Genomic DNA, 16,976 nt, shown 5'->3' on the forward strand with positions numbered 1-16,976 from the left:
AAAACTCTTAAGTTTCCAAATTTGTAAAGTTGTCCTATTTCAGTAAAAATTTAGGAATCTTTTTGTTTATAATTTTATATACATTTTACACACAAACCACATCACATTGTCAAAACAACTGAACCAAACAATACCAGTTCTTTCCCCCTGCAATTAACCATTTTTTTTTTTACAGCAAGATAACCTTGAATAACATCTAATTGGTTATAAACAATTTGCCCTAGCCAGTTTGGCTCAGTGGATAGAGCGTCAGCCTGCAGATTGAAGGGTCCCAGGTTCAATTCCAGTCAGGGGCACATGCCTGGGTTGCAGGCTTGATCCCCAGTAGGGGGCGTGCAGGAGGCAGCCAATGAATGATTCTCATCATTGATGTTTCTATCTCTCCCTCTCCTTCCTCTCTGAAATCAATAAAAATATATTAAAACAAAAAAACAATTTAAGTTACACTAGAAACTTCTCTGAATCAGATTCTCTGAAAGAAGAAATGTACAGAACATTATAAATATTCTCACTCATCCTCAGATTAATGGAAACCAGTTAGAATAAATGGCTCACATATTGTGGTTTTCCAAGTTTTGAAACCTAATTGGGGAATCAATCAGAGACCTATCCAGTTTGCTGAATTATTACGGAGAAGACAGAATTACGAAAATAAAGCAAGATGCCACAAAATATATGCAACAATTTCAAGACATAAAAATGGATAACCCTACAGAAGAGGCTGACTATGCTTTTACTTCCTTTTCCTCCCTCCTGCTCTTCACTTGGGGGTTGGTGCTTCATTTCAGTTGTTTACTGTACTGACGGAGGAAAACAGGTTCTATCAGTTTTATTCAGAAGCATTACATGTTTCATTCCACAGTCACTGCCATGTTTTAGGCAATGGCAGTTCTCATCTGATATTCAAGGTCCTTTGCACATTGTCATTCCCATGCCCCCTCTGGTCTTTCCTTCTGTGAATCTACCTGCAGACCTGTCTTCAGTCATCTTTCTAAAATTTAATTGACTGCCTCTCTCTTGCTTAAACCTTTGAATCTGTCTCTACTGCCTCAGAGATGAAGTCCTAGTCCCAGGGTACACAGGGCACTTTAGAATCTGGCCACAGTCTACCTTCCAGCTGCCCTGTCCCTGCTACATGCAAAGTCCACATGGGGCGTCTTACAGGTGGGCTATCCTACCCAGGACTTTAGACCTGCCACATCCTTCCCAGCTTCTCTGAAAACGTGCCGTCTTACATTAATAAAGGGATAGTGAAAGGATTGTACTAATATGGAAAGCATTTTTTATTGGTAGAATTGGTAGAAATTATTCAAAAAAAGAATCAAGAGCACATGGAAATTCATACATCCATCTACAGGAGTAATGATAACTTCAACCTATTGCATTTTAAAATTTACCACATTTTCAAATTTACTGAGTTGAGAATAAAAGTAAACTATTATATCAGTTTGTTGTAAGAATTAAAAAAGCACTAGAAAATGGTTTCCTAAAAAGACTTACGTGCAGTCATTAAAATACTAAGAAGCTTTCTGTGGGGGATGGGCCGTAAGAAATTCTATTTCCTCTCTTGGAATTCTGTTTTGTTATGCTATGAAGTTGAAGGTGGGAAGTGCTTTCTAGTCTGTGAATACATCTTTCCTACTTGGGAAAAATAAATTACATCAAGTTTAAACCCAAAGAAAATAAATTTAAAGGAAGGGTCATTGTATGCTGTCCTCTGAGTTTAAATTTGGTATAGACCAGCCGTGGGCAAACTATGGCCCGCGGCCCGGATCCGGCCCATTCGGCTGTTCTATCTGGCCCGCGGAGCCGAAAGAGCGGAGGGTTCTCTTGCTCTCCCGTCCGCTCCTTTACTTTGAATTTATATTAGTTCACACAAACACTCCATCCATGCTTTTGTTCTGGCCCTCCAGTCCAGTTTAAGAACCCATTGTGGCCCTCGAGTCAAAAAGTTTGCCCACCCCTGGTATAGACTAATGTCTTATTTCTTTTGGGGTGGCCCCTTGTAGGACTTTTCTAGGCAGGTTTCTCAATGCAGACAGACCATACAGTGTTCCCAGAATAATGACTATTTAGACAAGGATTTCCCGAAGACATTGGTTAAACAGTGGGCTTCAGTTCTGCCCCATCTCCTAGTAACTGAGGTGAAGGCTGGGGCACTGAGCACCAGGTCACCACCAAGACAGTGAAAAACATTGCCTCCCCCTCGCTGCCCCCACCCCCCGCCTGCATCCAACTGGGAGCTTGAATCACATGAGTGAAGGTTAGATTTTGAGTTGATAAAACAGTTTTTTGTAAATTAACACTAATGCAGACATAATTAGAATTATACTGTATTTTAGGGAAGTCAGTCATACGATATGATGCCTAGTTTCATATATGTTCAGACTGGTATATTATGTAAGGTTTGTCTTATAGGGGGAAAATCTTTTCAGCCTTAAAGAAGACTGGAAGGTTTTTGCTGTTTGATAAGGGCTGGTTTGAAATCTTTCCTCACTCCCCATTCACCAAAAGCAGAGATGATGAAGATAAATGTGTGCTGCTCTTTACATGCTCATATTCTGTGTCTCTTCTAATCCGCTCAACTGTACCATAATTTAGATGTTGTAATTCTCAATGTGCAGATGAAGAACCTGAAAATCAAATGTCCTGACGGCCTAAGTGTACGTAGCTGGTGAGAGGTATAGCATGTAGCGGAGAAGCTGTAAAGAGGCACACCTGTGTACTTACCTTTCTGATTCTTGAGCATCTGTCTTCTCTTTTTTCCCCTTTGGTTTAAGTAACTTAGGCTTCCAAGTTTTTACTTTATCTTCATCCCTGAAGAGAAAAATATTTTTGAGCAAGTCAATTAAGATGGAACTAAAAGAGTTATGGAACTATCCGTACTTTCTGGGTAATTGTTTTACAAAAAATATTTAAAAGTTATCTAGAAGTATATTTGATTCTATGGCAACCACAGATAGCAAATATTTTAGATTTTGCAAGGCCTAACATCTTTGGGGTAATCACTTAACTGGGCCAGTGTGACTGTATTTACAAAAAAAGAAGTGGCTGGCTATATTTAGCCCACAGACCAGAGAGAGCTGATCCCCTAATCTGTGGCATTCCACTTTGGAAACCAGCAGCAAGCGATCAACCTGCTTGTAATCATACTTTCTCTCCTTTCTGAGCCTCAGTTTCTGTGCCTCTAAAATGTGAATAACATTAACCTCCATGATGAGAAAAAACTAATCCAACTAGTGCTTAGCATTAGCAAGGGAAGGAATCAAGGAAGGAGAGGGTATTGTAGAAAGAACTGACACTTTCTGAGAATCTATGTGCCAAGCCTTATGCTTTTACACATGTTAACTGACTTGTTTGTCACAGTAAGCATCCGTTAAAGTCGTCATTCATAAAGGGTTACAGAGGAGGAAATAGTGATCAGAGAATATCATGGTCACAGAAATAGTGGATTTGAACCCAGGTGCCTTTGCCTCAAATCTATGGCATACCTGCTGCTTCAAAATGTGTTTTTTTTTTTTCTTTCTTTCTGGTATGACAAAATTACCAGCATCTCCATCATTGATATGAGCAAAACAGGATCCTGCTCCATCAACCATCTGGTGTCTGCACATCTGAACCTTAAATAACACTTCGTCGGGTAAATTAGAACCACAGGGTATTATGTCACAGGAATTTTTGAGATTTTCAGAGACCTTGTGTCACCCTTCCCTTCAGATTATGGTCACAGGTGTCCAACAGCATGTCAAGGACTCAGCATTTGACCAGCTAGGGAGATGCAGCTTAGAAAGTCTTTTAAGAAGCCTTCCAGGACTTGTGGAGGGAGCTCCAATCACTCTTTCCTTTCAACATCTGTTGCCTTTGAAATCTACAACATGGAGCTCAGTGATCACTGTTTTTCTAATGGCCAGTTGTTTCATCTCTCCACTTCAGGTTCCCAGAAAATCGGATCCAACCATATATTCCAGTGTGTCTATGCCAGGCATATAGCAATGCTTGGTGAGAATAGGCATGACTGTTTGGAAGGGGCTACAGCTGTGAGGGCAGGGGAGGGGAAAGGCAAATGCCTACTTAGAAGCTTATTTTCTTTACTGATTATAAAGCAATATATTCTGAGTATTTAAATAACGAAGCAGAAGTAGAAAAGAGACAACATAAGCATGATCTGATCTTTTAAGAACATCTTAATTTCCTTCCAAACATTTTCCAAACCCTTCAGAAACTCAATGGAGATCACTCCAATACATAAAATTTTTCATTCTGCTATTTTTCAGTTGTCATAGTGCAAGCATTTCTCCATGTCATCGAAAACTATTTAGTATATATTTAACACATGTTAATGTTTATGTACAGTACTATACTATAATCTACATATATAAAAGCCTAAGTGACTGGCTGACCGGCCAACTGGCTGGTAGTTACGATGCACACTGACCACCAGTTATGATGCACACTGCACACTACCTAACATGTCTTAAGACACTCAGTGCAGGAGCATAAACCACAGGCATGGAAACATGGTACAGACTGATGAATCTTAGAGGGAAGGGGGGAGAGTGGGAAGAGATTAACCAAAGATCTTATATGCATACTAGAGGCCCAGTGCACAGATTAGTGCACTGGTGGGTTCCCTCGGCCTGGCCTGCAGGGATCAGGCTGAAACTGGCTCTTCGACATCCCCTGAAGGGTCCCACATTGCGAGAGGGCACAGGACAAGCCGAGGGACCCCACTGGTGCATGAATCTGTGCACCGGGCCTCTAAAATCATTGGCTACTTGGATGGTTTTAAATATCTCATTTTTATAAATAACCCTGACACATATTTTTGTGCATAATTTGTTCTTTATGGTTATTTTTTTAAAATAGAGCTAGTTGCTTGCAGTAGAATTACTGGGTTAAGTAAAGCGTCTGGGCCTTTCAGATATACATTGCCAAATTATCTTCCAGAAAGATCACATCATTTTATACCCATGCTAACCATGTGAATGTTATGGTCAACTCTTTGCCTCCTTGTCAACTTATTTTTGCTTTCCTAGGGGTCAAGTTAGAAAGCTTAATGAACTTGGCAGGATAAGGACTGCTATTGCCACATCACAGGTTAGAAGATTTAGGTTCAGAGAAGATGACATGCCCAGGTACCACTGGTGCCAGGATGCAGAGGCTGTGCCAGCCTCCTTTTCAAGTTCCCCCTGTCCCTTCTTTTGCTGACTCCCTAGGAGATATTCTGATGAACAAAAGACAGTGAGACATAAAGTAGAGGTCTAGGTTACCCAGCTAGCGACAATTTAATCCAGAGTGCTTTGGTGTACTCAACTGAATAACCACCAGGACATGACATGCAAACTAGCCAAGCTTACAAGAGCTCAAATATCATCTTCACTAGCTCTTCTCATTCCAAATTCTGCTACTCTTCATCAGTGTCCTGTCTGCTATAGATGCCTTTCATAATTGGTTTCTCTGAGGCCACATGGAAGATTTACTGTCACATGAAAATCGGTCAGACTCTGTTGGGTCTAAGCGATTTGATCAATACCATTTGTTCATGAAATATTCCTTATGTACCTACCATGTCTTAAGTGCTATATCAGGAGCTGGGTAATGGAGATGAAGATGATATGGTTTCCACCAGAGGAATTAACAATTTAATAAATTCCACTTAAGTTCTTTGAAATAACTTCTCCTTCATTATTTTCACCACCCTAGGACACATTTTGATCATCTTTCACCTGAGTGATTGTAATGATACTTTTTTTTTAAATTTGGGAAACATTTATTTATTTACTTTCCCACATCACCAGTCATTGATATGAGTAGCACAGCACTATAGAGTGTCTCTTACATCCTATGGAGAACTTTAAGCAGGTCACAACATTATGAGCTTCTGGCTTTGGTCCCACAAGCTTTCCCTGAAATGACCTAGGTACTGACATGCTAACATATGTTCTACTCCAACTTCCTCTGCAGCGTTCCATGGAGGGCTGGGTTACTCCTGAAAGGCAGCTCTGACTGTATTGCCCTCCTGCTCAGAGTTCTGCACATCCTCATTTGGCAGCAGAGAGTAAGGAGAACATTCTGAAGGGCCCTCCAAATTCAAAATGCTGGATCCTGAATAATGTTTTTTTTTTTCCTCCTTTTGTCTTAAATTACTAAGGACCACACCTAGTATATTAACAGCCCCACAAATCAGCTGAAACCAGACAGAGAGTAGTAAGCAGCATGCAAGCATAGAAGGCAAGTCTGTCCTGAGGAAAACACTAGTGTCAGCCCCACTGCATCCCAGAAGACTGAAATTTAGGACAAGGACAAGGTAGGAGATAAGACAGATGATCATATTGGATTTTTAAAAAGTGTTTATTTTAGAGAGAGAGGAAGGGAGAGGGATAGAGATATAGAAACATCGATGAGAGAGACACATTGATTAGCTGCCTCCTGCACACCAGCCCCCTGCACACCAGCCCACAACCTGGGCATGTGCCCTGACCAGGAATTGAACCAGGGACCTCTTGGTTCATGGGTGAACACTCAACCACTAGGCAACACCACCAGTTGGGCCATACTGGATTTTTCAAAAAGCCAAATTCAGCTCTATGTTATTTATATGAGAGACAATGAATGTGAATATGCAAAACAAAATTAAAAGATCAAACATGTATACTAGGGAAATACTAATGAAAATATCAGGAGGCATATAATATCGGGCACATCACTTCAAAACAGAGAATCTCTAGGAGACACTAGTGAAGAACACTAGCTGGGTGAGCCTGGGCAGGTGGCTTAACCTGTGCCTCAGTCTCTCTTCTATAAAATTTGTATAATAGTGTCTACCTCACAGGATTGTTGTGAGATTGAATGAGTTAATGTCTATTAAATATATGAAACAGTGACTAACCCACAGTAAAAGCTATATACATATTTTTGTTAATAGTATTAGGGATAGAAATGGTTACAACATAATGAAACATTTAATTTACTAGAATATATTTCAAATTTTATATGCAATTAATAAAATAGAATATATAAAGCAACAAATGCTAGAACTTTTGGAAGAAACTGAGAAATTTGCCATCTTTGTATGAGATTTTAACCAATTTCTTTCAAATGTTGATGAATCAAGCATCTAAAAAGTCATAAGTTTATGGAAGATTTTTAATAAGAAAATTAACACATACTTGATTTAAAGTACATAAATTGATCCCTGTATCAAAAAATTAGAGAACTCAAAAAAAGAGAAAAGTAATATATTTCTATCGTTCACATAGAACATTTATAAAAATTGACCATATACTTGGCATAAGTCATGTCTCAGAACATGTTAATGTACTGATATCAACTACTGTCTCAGATCACGATGTGCTGAAGATAGATATGACATTGGAAGGATCAGAGAGCATGGAAACAGGTCTTCAGATATTGGATACTTGGTGTGACAAAGGTCGTGCTGTAGGTCAATGGGAAAATAGAGACCGCTCAACCCTGCCAGGACATTTATTCACATGGAAGAAAATTTAATTAGACCTCTACTTCCCTATAAATACAAAAATCCATTCCAGACAGATCTAAGGTTTAAGTGTAAAAGGTAGAACTAACAATTTTAGAAGGGAGAACATCATATGACCTTGGGATAAATACTTATTTAAGAGATAAAGCAACAATCATAAAGGGTAAATTGATAAATTCAAACACATTAAAATTAAGCATTTGTGTTCATCAGAAGCAACAAGTTTGCCAAAAACCTGTTTTCTAGTTACGTAGTGCCCCCTTCTGCTTCACCTTGGCACAGAGCCTTGCCTGATCCCCCAAATAATGGAAATGGTACCTACTCTGAGCTTCCAGATTATTTTGCTCATTTTTTGTAAAGCAGGTCCCTTGTTACATGAATTAATTGTTTTGGTATAAGGACACATGATATAGATTGGAAAACCACAGTCCTTTCCTTAGGGAGCTTTCACTTAGAGGAGGGGACAAGCAAGAAATAAGACCACTACAACTCTGAGGAAAATGTTCCGGTTAAGGAGGGGTATCTAACCCAAATAGACAAGGTCAGAGAGGGCTTCCTAGGGAAATCTAAATTCAGTTGTAGTAAATAATGATGGGTAAAATAGATAACCAGGCAAAAAGCATGGCAAAGTGTTATAGGTAGACCAATCTTTTCTTAAATTCTCACCTCCTGCTAGAGGTCTTGTCAATGATCTACTCTAAAATGACTATCAGTCTTCTCTCAACACAGACACACCTTATGTTCACGCTCTTCCAAAATTTCCAAACAACCAAATTCCAATGTGAAATTATGAATTACTTTTTATTAATTTATCTGTCTCCGAACAGACAGGAATATAAATTATATCTGTTTTCACTGCTGTGTATCCTGACACATAGTACATGCTCACTACACACCTATTGAATGAACTGATGAAGTTGAAACAAAAGTGAAGCTTTAGGAATGCTGGACAACTGGTTGAGTTCAAGGAGCTCCAGGTAGTATAGTATGGGTGGAACACTGGAATGCAGGTGAGGAGGAAGTCCAGGTGAGGCAGAGAGTTTGCCAGGGGCTGGATCACTAAAAAACTGTATGTCTTCCTAAGCAGTTTGGATTTCAGTCTAAAGAGTGATTGAGAACCACTCAACATTTCAAGCCGCTGAGTGGTTGGTTTTGTGACATGATCACATTTGCATGTCAGAAAGTTTGAAGAATAAACTGCAGTGGAGGGGGGATGGTAATTCAGAAAGTTGTTGGAATCCAACTGAGAACCAGTGAGGGCCTGCGTTATGGCTGGGCAGAGGGGATGGAGATGTGGTAGTGTTTAGAGAATTATTGGAAGAAAAGAGGGTGCAGGGCAGAAGAGGAGTTAAGGACAATGCCTGCAATTTTGGTTTGGGCAATTGAAACAGTCACCAACATAGAGATTAGGAGAAAATGACCATATTTGGATGGGAGGGTTGAGGTTATGAGTTATTACGGAATTCTGAGTTTCAAATAGAGTTATTAGAGTGGAGGAGAGAAATCCAACCTCCACATGTAAATTTTGGTATCATTACCATAGTGATTGCTATCAAAGCCCTAATGTGGATGAGATCATTCAAGAACATATAAAGGGAGAATAGAAGTGAAATAGGAAAGCTGAGGGACACATGATTTTGGAAGAGTTGAATAGTAGAATTAGAACTCACACAGCACCCACACAAAACCAAAAAACAAGCAGGAGGAGCCACAGCCAAAGATGAGAAATAAGAAATAATGATAATACGGAAACCTGGGGAAAAGTTAGTATTTTGTTTCTTTAAAGCAGCGGTCCTCAAACTTTTTAAACAGGGGGCCAGTTCACTGTCCCTCAGACGGTTGGAGGGCCGGACTATAGTTTAAAAAACAAACAAACTATGAACAAATTCCTATGCGCACTGTGGGCCCGGGATGAGTCGGCTGCTAAGCAGGACAGGCAGCGGCACCTGGCAGGCCGGATAAATGTCTTCAGCGGGCCGCATGTGGCCCGCGGGCTGTAGTTTGAGGACCCCTGCTTAAAGGATGTCATAGTCAACAGTTTAAGATATAGTGAAATCGCCGAAACCGGTTTGGCTCAATGGATAGAGCGTCGGCCTGCGGACTGAAGGGTCCCAGGTTCGATTCCGGTCAAGGGCACGTACCTTGGTTGCGGGCACATCCCCAGTAGGAGGTGTGCAGGAGGCAGCTGATTGATGTTTCTCTCTCATCGATGTTTCTAACTCTCTATCCCTCTCCCTTCCTCTCTGTAAAAAATCAAAAAAAAAAAAAAAAAGATATAGTGAAATCAAGAAAGCTAAGGACTTAATTGTCTGTGCTAACCATAACAAAAAATTATTAGTGGCCTTACCAAAAATAAGTGCACTGGTGTGACCCGCACAGAGGTCATTGCCGTGAGCTTGGTGGGATAAGCAGAGGAGACATCAGTTTGGAGGGAAAGGATAGATATGTAGCTAGAGGGGGAGTCAAGTTTTGGGAAGTTTTCTTTTCGATAGTTTATAATTATTTAGTCTTTGAGAACAGAGGTTTTGTCAGATGGTACCTCCTATCTCCCCTGTTGCCTTGTCCACAGGTGACTAAACAAGTGTTTGTTGCATTGAAATAAGTTCAAGTCCCTAGATTCAAGGGTAAGAAACAGGTTCTAAAGCTCCAGTGACGTTTGAGTCACCTTCCACTGTTAGAGCATCTATGTTATTTATTGTTTTCCCTTCTCATTGGGGGGATGTAACAAGTTGCTTTTCATCCAAGATCCAAAGATGGCCATCTGACCATATGCAACAAGACACCAGGACATGGGTTAAATACCAGGGATGAACAGAAGGTAAACGGACTTACTTTGACTCTTTTTCATTGATGTTCATGTCATGATGGTTAATAACTTCCTGGGACCTAAGTTCTAGAATCAAGATAGGATCAAAACAGTCCATTATTAGGTACGGTTTATACAAACCCTGGCTTCTCAAATTGCACACAATTACCTAATTATCCAGGCACATCCCCAAGCCTCTTTTATCAAAGCCTGATCACAGAATACAGATAGGTTGAAAGGATCAAAGAATGAGAAAGTTCTCATTTGGGAAGAAATTCAATTGAAGATTAAAAAACACACACAGATGTCCTCACATCTCAAATGTGTGCACACACATATTTAGATTAATTTGATTCCAGAAATGTGAGTTGCTGAAAGGATCAGTTTTAAACTAGGTTTCCATCATCCTAGACCTGGATAAAGATGTTATACTGAGTCCTGGCCCATGCGGCTCGGTTGGAGCGTCGTCCCCTGCACTGGAAGGTTGCAGGTTCCATTCTGGTCAGGGCACATATCTAGGTTGTGGGTTTGATCTCCAGTCAGGGCAGGTATGGGAGGCACCAATTGATGTATCTCTCTCACATCGATGGATGTCTGTCTGTCTGTCTCTCCCCTCCACCCCTTCCTTCCTCTTTGGAATCAATTTTTAAAAAAAGATGTTATAACTGCTGGAATAGTGAGAGGCTTTTTCTTAATTCCTAAGGAAAAATATGAGTTTAATAGAATATTAATGTTGATTTTTCCTCCCATAATTTTTATTTCAAACCATTGGCAACTGATCCTTTATAATAATTTTGCATAAAATGGAATCTGACTTAGTACATAGTCATAATTAGACATGTTTATTTTAGGATATTCACATTCCTTGGTGCTTTACACAGAAACCCATAATGTTCAAGTGAATCACCACCTGAGCGAATTTGAGATTTTCTGGCATAATTATTTATAATTCATATTCAATTACTCATAAATTTGGATGGGGTACAATGCATGTCTATTCTAAGTTGGCCCTTTTTAAAACATAGATATTTTGGGAGACCTATAGTTTGACCAGGTGTATATAATCTTTTTAAATTTTGTTCAGCAAACTCATATATGTGGACTATAATATATACTTGAATTGCCAAGTCAGAGTGAAATTAAAGCAGCCACAATGGCTAGAGCCCACAAAATCCAACAGAAGACATGGCCCTCTTTTAATAACATTCAACTTAACGGGACATGTGTTGAGAGCCTACTGGGTGAAAGGCACAGTGCTAATTTGTGCTCTATTGTTTTTACAGCAAAGCAAACAAATTGCAACGACCCATTCTTGATTCAGTTAGTGTGTGTGCTACAACATGATCGTGCTCAACTTACTACGTTGTAATTAGGGAGATCTGGCTATCAAACCTTCAGGTGGCTGTGTGGTATAATTTGGATGTAAGAGCTTTGTAATCCAAGAGACCTGAGTACAAATCCCAGATCATTAAAGTAGGGATGTGGATCCTAGAGCCTCCCTAAAAAGGGATGATAATAACATTCTTTTTTCTGGGATTTTAAGAGGCCTGGAATATAGTAGGCACTTGAGAAATGATACTCATCTTCCCCAAAGTCAGTACTACTGTTGGGGAAAATTTGTTCTTTGACTTGGATGTGTCAATTTTTCATTAAATGTGGAATGCAGGCAGGATGACTGCTTCTCTTTCCCGGCCCCTGACTATGCCAATCTGTGTGGTTTTGTGCCAGAAATAAGCAAATGTCACTTACCCAAATCCGGCAGCGAAATGGAAAACGCACTGTTGATGGACAAAAGGCACAGAAGGGTTAGGAAAGAAAGCCATGTTCAGAATAGCACAGTGAGGACTAGGTTTCTTGATGTTGATGTTTCTAGTCAAAGATGCAGATAGAGCTTACCTTCCCTGCATCTGTGTTCTGACCCCTCTCCCCTCTTTTTAAATGAGCATATTTATCCCAAGTGACCACTTATACCCCTTTCCTACCTGACAGCTTCAGGCTGCCCCACAGCCCTGCCCTACTCCATCCAGGATTCTATTTCTGCCTTCTAAACTTCCAAGATGCCCATCAGATGCACACAACCCTCTAGAGACACTGGCTATGTCTATGGATAAGCCAAAAGGATGAGGGCAGAATTCAAGGCCAGGTGGAGCTGGAAGATGGTAAACTGCTAAGTGGGTCAGGACATTTGGCCCAGACAGATTGTTGGCTTCTCCTTAAATCTCCCAGTTGGGATCACATGGAAGGAAATATGATGTATTAAAATAAAAATCCATGTATTTTAAGCAATTATTTAAGTTCAGCCCTACAGGCCCAGGTGCTGGGTACACAAAGTGATTAGACACAGTTTCTGTCCTGAAGTAGTTTGGGATTTAGTAAGGGAGAACAAAAGTAAATTAATGTGACACTGTGTGAAAAAAACATAATAAAGAAATGTCCAAAGGAACAGCACTTTTGGGAAAATCAGTTCACCTTCATGTAAGCCTCAGTTTCTTCATTTCTAAAGTGAATCCTAATGCCTATCTTATCTTACTGAGTTACTTCTATAAGGATGAGCATACCTAGCGGTTGTGCCCAGGACACATGGATGCTCAGTGATCCTGCTGGCATGTCTATAAGATCAGACTGGGTGCTGTTAACACTGTGATGTGCAGGTTGGAGTAGAAGTCAGAGAGCATTCTCACTGAATCCTATTTATAAGGGACTGTGGGTGTCATGCTAATCATCTTTGTCAGAAGCATCTAACCGGCTAGTGCCAGGGTCTGCTTCTAGGTCTCATTGACTGCTGGAGCCAAATGCCCTCTTTCTCTACAGACAGGACTATGATTCATAAACCCTGTATTCTATTGAATCTCTTGGTCGATCTATATCCAACAGACAATTAGACTTAAAGCTGTGTAACTTGGAGGCTTTATCACTGAAAAGAACTTCAAGGTAGAAAAACATAATTTCATGTCAGTATTTGTAATGACCTTGGGCAAATTATTCTACCATTTCCTGTCCTCATACAACACAGAGCTGCATGTATATCTATACACCTATATCTCTAGATGAGGGAGAGAAGTGCCTCCAGAGACTACGCGGTCTCCCTTTCACTGTATACAATAGGAAACAGGCTGTACAGGTGCAAACACCAAGTGAATTGCCCAGTTACACATTGAATAAATGGGAGAGCTGAAACCAGAATCCAGACTATAGGCCTCCATCTCTTCCTATTACCAGTGAAAACGTATCCCTCCCAAACATTGATCATTAGCCGGTGACCTTGGAGGGTTCTTTCCAGGCCTAAGACTTGGAGATAGATGGACCATTCAGGTGAAAAGTTCATCTTCCCTCTCCACACATTCATTGCCTTTCTCAAGAGAGGCAAATTGGATTACGAAGTGTAGACAAATAAAAGCCACTGGAACTTGATGGAATAAGAATGCATAAAGGGCTGTAATTAACAATATAATGCTTGCTGATACCAGGAGCATATGCCAAGTGTGATGAGGTCAGCTTCCTTTCCAAATTTTGCTTAAGACTTCCCTCTACCCTTGAGTACTACGTATAACCTTTTCTCATCAATTTTTTCAAAAGGGTCTTTGTCATTTTTTTTCATTAACATCTGTGAGTGTGGTGCACCCAAAGATGGGAAAGAAGGAGGTAAATGATAGCCAGGGCCTTTGGTTTTACTTTCTGGTATGCTCCCCACTGTGTCTGAGAGCAGAATGGAGAGCACCCAGTTGTGTGACTATGAGTCCGGCACTGCCAACTCTCTCCTGGAAAGAGAAATAAAAGAGAACATTTTTTTTTTTTACCTTACATTTTCTTTCAACTTGGTTGTCTTCATCTTAATTCTATCCTTTTCTTTCTTGAAGAATCTCTGTAGTCTCTTAAGTGCTTTGCCATCTAAACTAAGAGGAATCAGAGGGTAGAAACACAGTGTTTGAGAGAGTACTAGAAATGGAAGGCTGGTGTAGGAAAAGGGCCAGAGGCTTGGAACACCATCCAAGGAAGAGCAGGAAAATGCCTCACCAACTTCTCTGTTCTTTGTTTTGGTGCCAATATGAAATAGCACAAGCCAGTCAGCCATGAAGGGAATTATTATATTTCAATACAAACGTTTGTTTACCCTAAATGGTCTCTATTTTGCAGTTTATGGAGCAAAGTCTTCCTTTTAGAGAACATGACTCAGGGAAGCATGGTTTATAAACTATACTAGAAATAACTTATAGGAATTCCTGCTCCTAAAATTCACGTCACTGACTTTTAATTTACCAAATGATATTATACAACAATGCTGGGAAACTGACTACCCAGCTAATGAATAAAGTTTTTCCAAACATGCTCTTGGGTTTTTTTGGGGGTAGGGTGAGGGAATGATACATGCAGGTCATTCCAACCAGCATGGATCCCCTCTTTTTCCTTCAACCCTCAGACTTCTTGCTTTTGACCATTGCTGTTTTCCTTTCCAAAACGTGCCCCTGATAACTAAACTTGACAAACAATACCCACTTTTGTTCTTGAAAACCATGGAATGGAGGCAAATTTTTGTTGACATTTACTTATTTCTCACTTATTTTCTAACACAATATCAAAGTCCCTACTCTGGGAGATGAACATTTTCTCAAAAGAGAAAGCAATGTAATTTGAAATTTATACCATGTAATTGTGTACAATTACAGGTGTTCTATTTACCTCCATTCTCTGTGCAAATCCTCCCTAAAGATGGTGGGGACAGGGAGGAGAGTTACTTCTTAAACTCATCATCCTAAACTAGTAGGACATGCCATTAGGTAGAAAGCCAAGAAAGAGAGAAACTCACTCTATCTTTGTGGAGTTGCTCTTTGTTTTGTATACATCTTCATACATTTCGTTATTATTTTCTTCTGAAATTAAAAAAAATTCATTCATTATAATGACAATAGTTCAGATTTATATTTAACAAAACATTATTGGATACTGACCAGGTGCTTAGGTACTTTGAACTTTCTTTTGTTTGTTAAATAGTTTTTATTGAAACATATGTACATATTTTTATAAGCACATGGTAAAAATAATTAAATCTCTATAAAAGTAGTATATACAAATGAAAATTAATATTTGCTTCCACCCCTGAGTCCAAGTCAATGAAAGTTGGTTTATCAACAGATTCCTTTCTTCTGCCCTCCCCTTTGGTATATTTAACATACAGCAATCAGAGCCTACTATACATCAGACATTGTGTTGAATTCTGGGGAAATAATGGAGAACTAATTCATCTTGGATATTCTTTTCCTTCACAGCATGGCGTTAGCCTAGGGGCTTAATCACAAGGAACAACAACAGCCTGTAATTATTGGAATCGAGAGTCTACACAAAAGTTTAATATACATAGATATTCTTTGAATCCACCTTGACAACGGAGGATTTTCACGTTCAGAACTCGACTTCACACAGTGAGTTTAGGGGAGCTATTGAATGTCTCTGTTTAATGATCTCTGAGATGGTTTCTCCATCTAAAATCCTGGCCTTCTAAGAAGGATAAAAAACAACCAGAATAGCATCTGCTGATCCCTCCCCCATTTTTTCATTCATTCATTCAACAAATATTTAAAAAAATGTTATATAACAAGTACCTGGCATTGTGCTAGGGGCTAAGGGAAGAGAGTTATTAATCAAAGAAATAATATAAATATAAAATTAAAACTGACAAGCGCTATGAAAAAGAGAGACTTGTTACTCTGAGATTGTACACCAAGGAGAGTGTTCACTGGGGGAGTAATGATTGAGCTGAAATCAGAAGAAAGGTCAAGAGTCATTAGGCGAAGGGGTACAGGGGAGGAAAGAAAATTCCAGAAAGAGGGAGTAGCATATGCAATCACCCTGGGGCAGGAGATTGGTGGGAGCTTGGGAGCCTGGCAAGTCAGAGGAGCTAAAACGTCAGCATGATTGGATCTCAGAGATGAAGACAGTACCTAGGGAGAGCACAGGCTGCAGAGGGAGGTAGAGGCAACCCACTCAAGGCCTTCAGAGCATGTTAAGGTCGACCTGTGAAAGTGTTTTATGTAAAAACATTCCTACAATCAGACTTCCGTTGTGAAGAGATCAGGAAGGAAGCCATTTCACAGCAGTTTCATCTTTGCCACAGGAGCCCCATTACCAGCATCTTCACCTTGATGGATCTCAGTGTATTTATCACACGTACCCTAGCCCACTGCACTGCCCTGAGCTCCCTGTTACCCACCCAACCGGTATTGTTAAAATATAAACAAAAGATAAGTTATCATTAATCAGCCACTGAGAACTCAGCAGTTGCTACTGGCAGTTTCAGAAATGTCTTCCTTACTTACCACTATCTGAGGCAAATGAGTTGGAGAAGTCCGACTTTGATCTGTTGGGAGAAAAGAAAGACCATTCATCTGTCCTGTGGAGCCTTTAAAGTCTCACCACACTGCTGAGGGGCTGAAGTGCACTTACTCCTTTCTCCCAGGGTACTCAACATCATCATAGGTCTCTTCTGAGATGGAATGTGGCCGAAAGGCCCCTTGACTGGGTGTTTTTTTAGTTAACTCCAAGGCTTCCACATACCCACCTGTAAGGAAAAGAGAGAAACCCCTGAAGAACGAGCACTATCATAAATGCACTCACACCCCTCACTGGCAATGGAGGCAAGAATAGGAGAAGGCAGACTGCATGCACTAAAACTGGTTT

At 40.0% G+C, this 16,976-nt stretch overlaps 1 protein-coding gene across 1 annotated transcript in view; it reads right to left on the reverse strand.

The window, feature by feature from the left end:
* Positions 1-16,976, reverse strand: part of FYB2 (FYN binding protein 2) — a 106,290-nt gene that overhangs the window by 3,292 nt on the left and 86,022 nt on the right. The window contains 7 exon segments of the mRNA XM_080654170.1: positions 2,731-2,817; positions 10,331-10,391; positions 12,054-12,082; positions 14,102-14,197; positions 15,109-15,172; positions 16,616-16,656; positions 16,743-16,857. Coding sequence (XP_080510296.1) covers positions 2,731-2,817; positions 10,331-10,391; positions 12,054-12,082; positions 14,102-14,197; positions 15,109-15,172; positions 16,616-16,656; positions 16,743-16,857 — 493 coding nt within the window.

The sequence above is a fragment of the Plecotus auritus genome (assembly GCF_963455305.1).
Source record: "Plecotus auritus genome assembly, chromosome: 2".
Classification (NCBI taxonomy): domain Eukaryota; kingdom Metazoa; phylum Chordata; class Mammalia; order Chiroptera; family Vespertilionidae; genus Plecotus; species Plecotus auritus.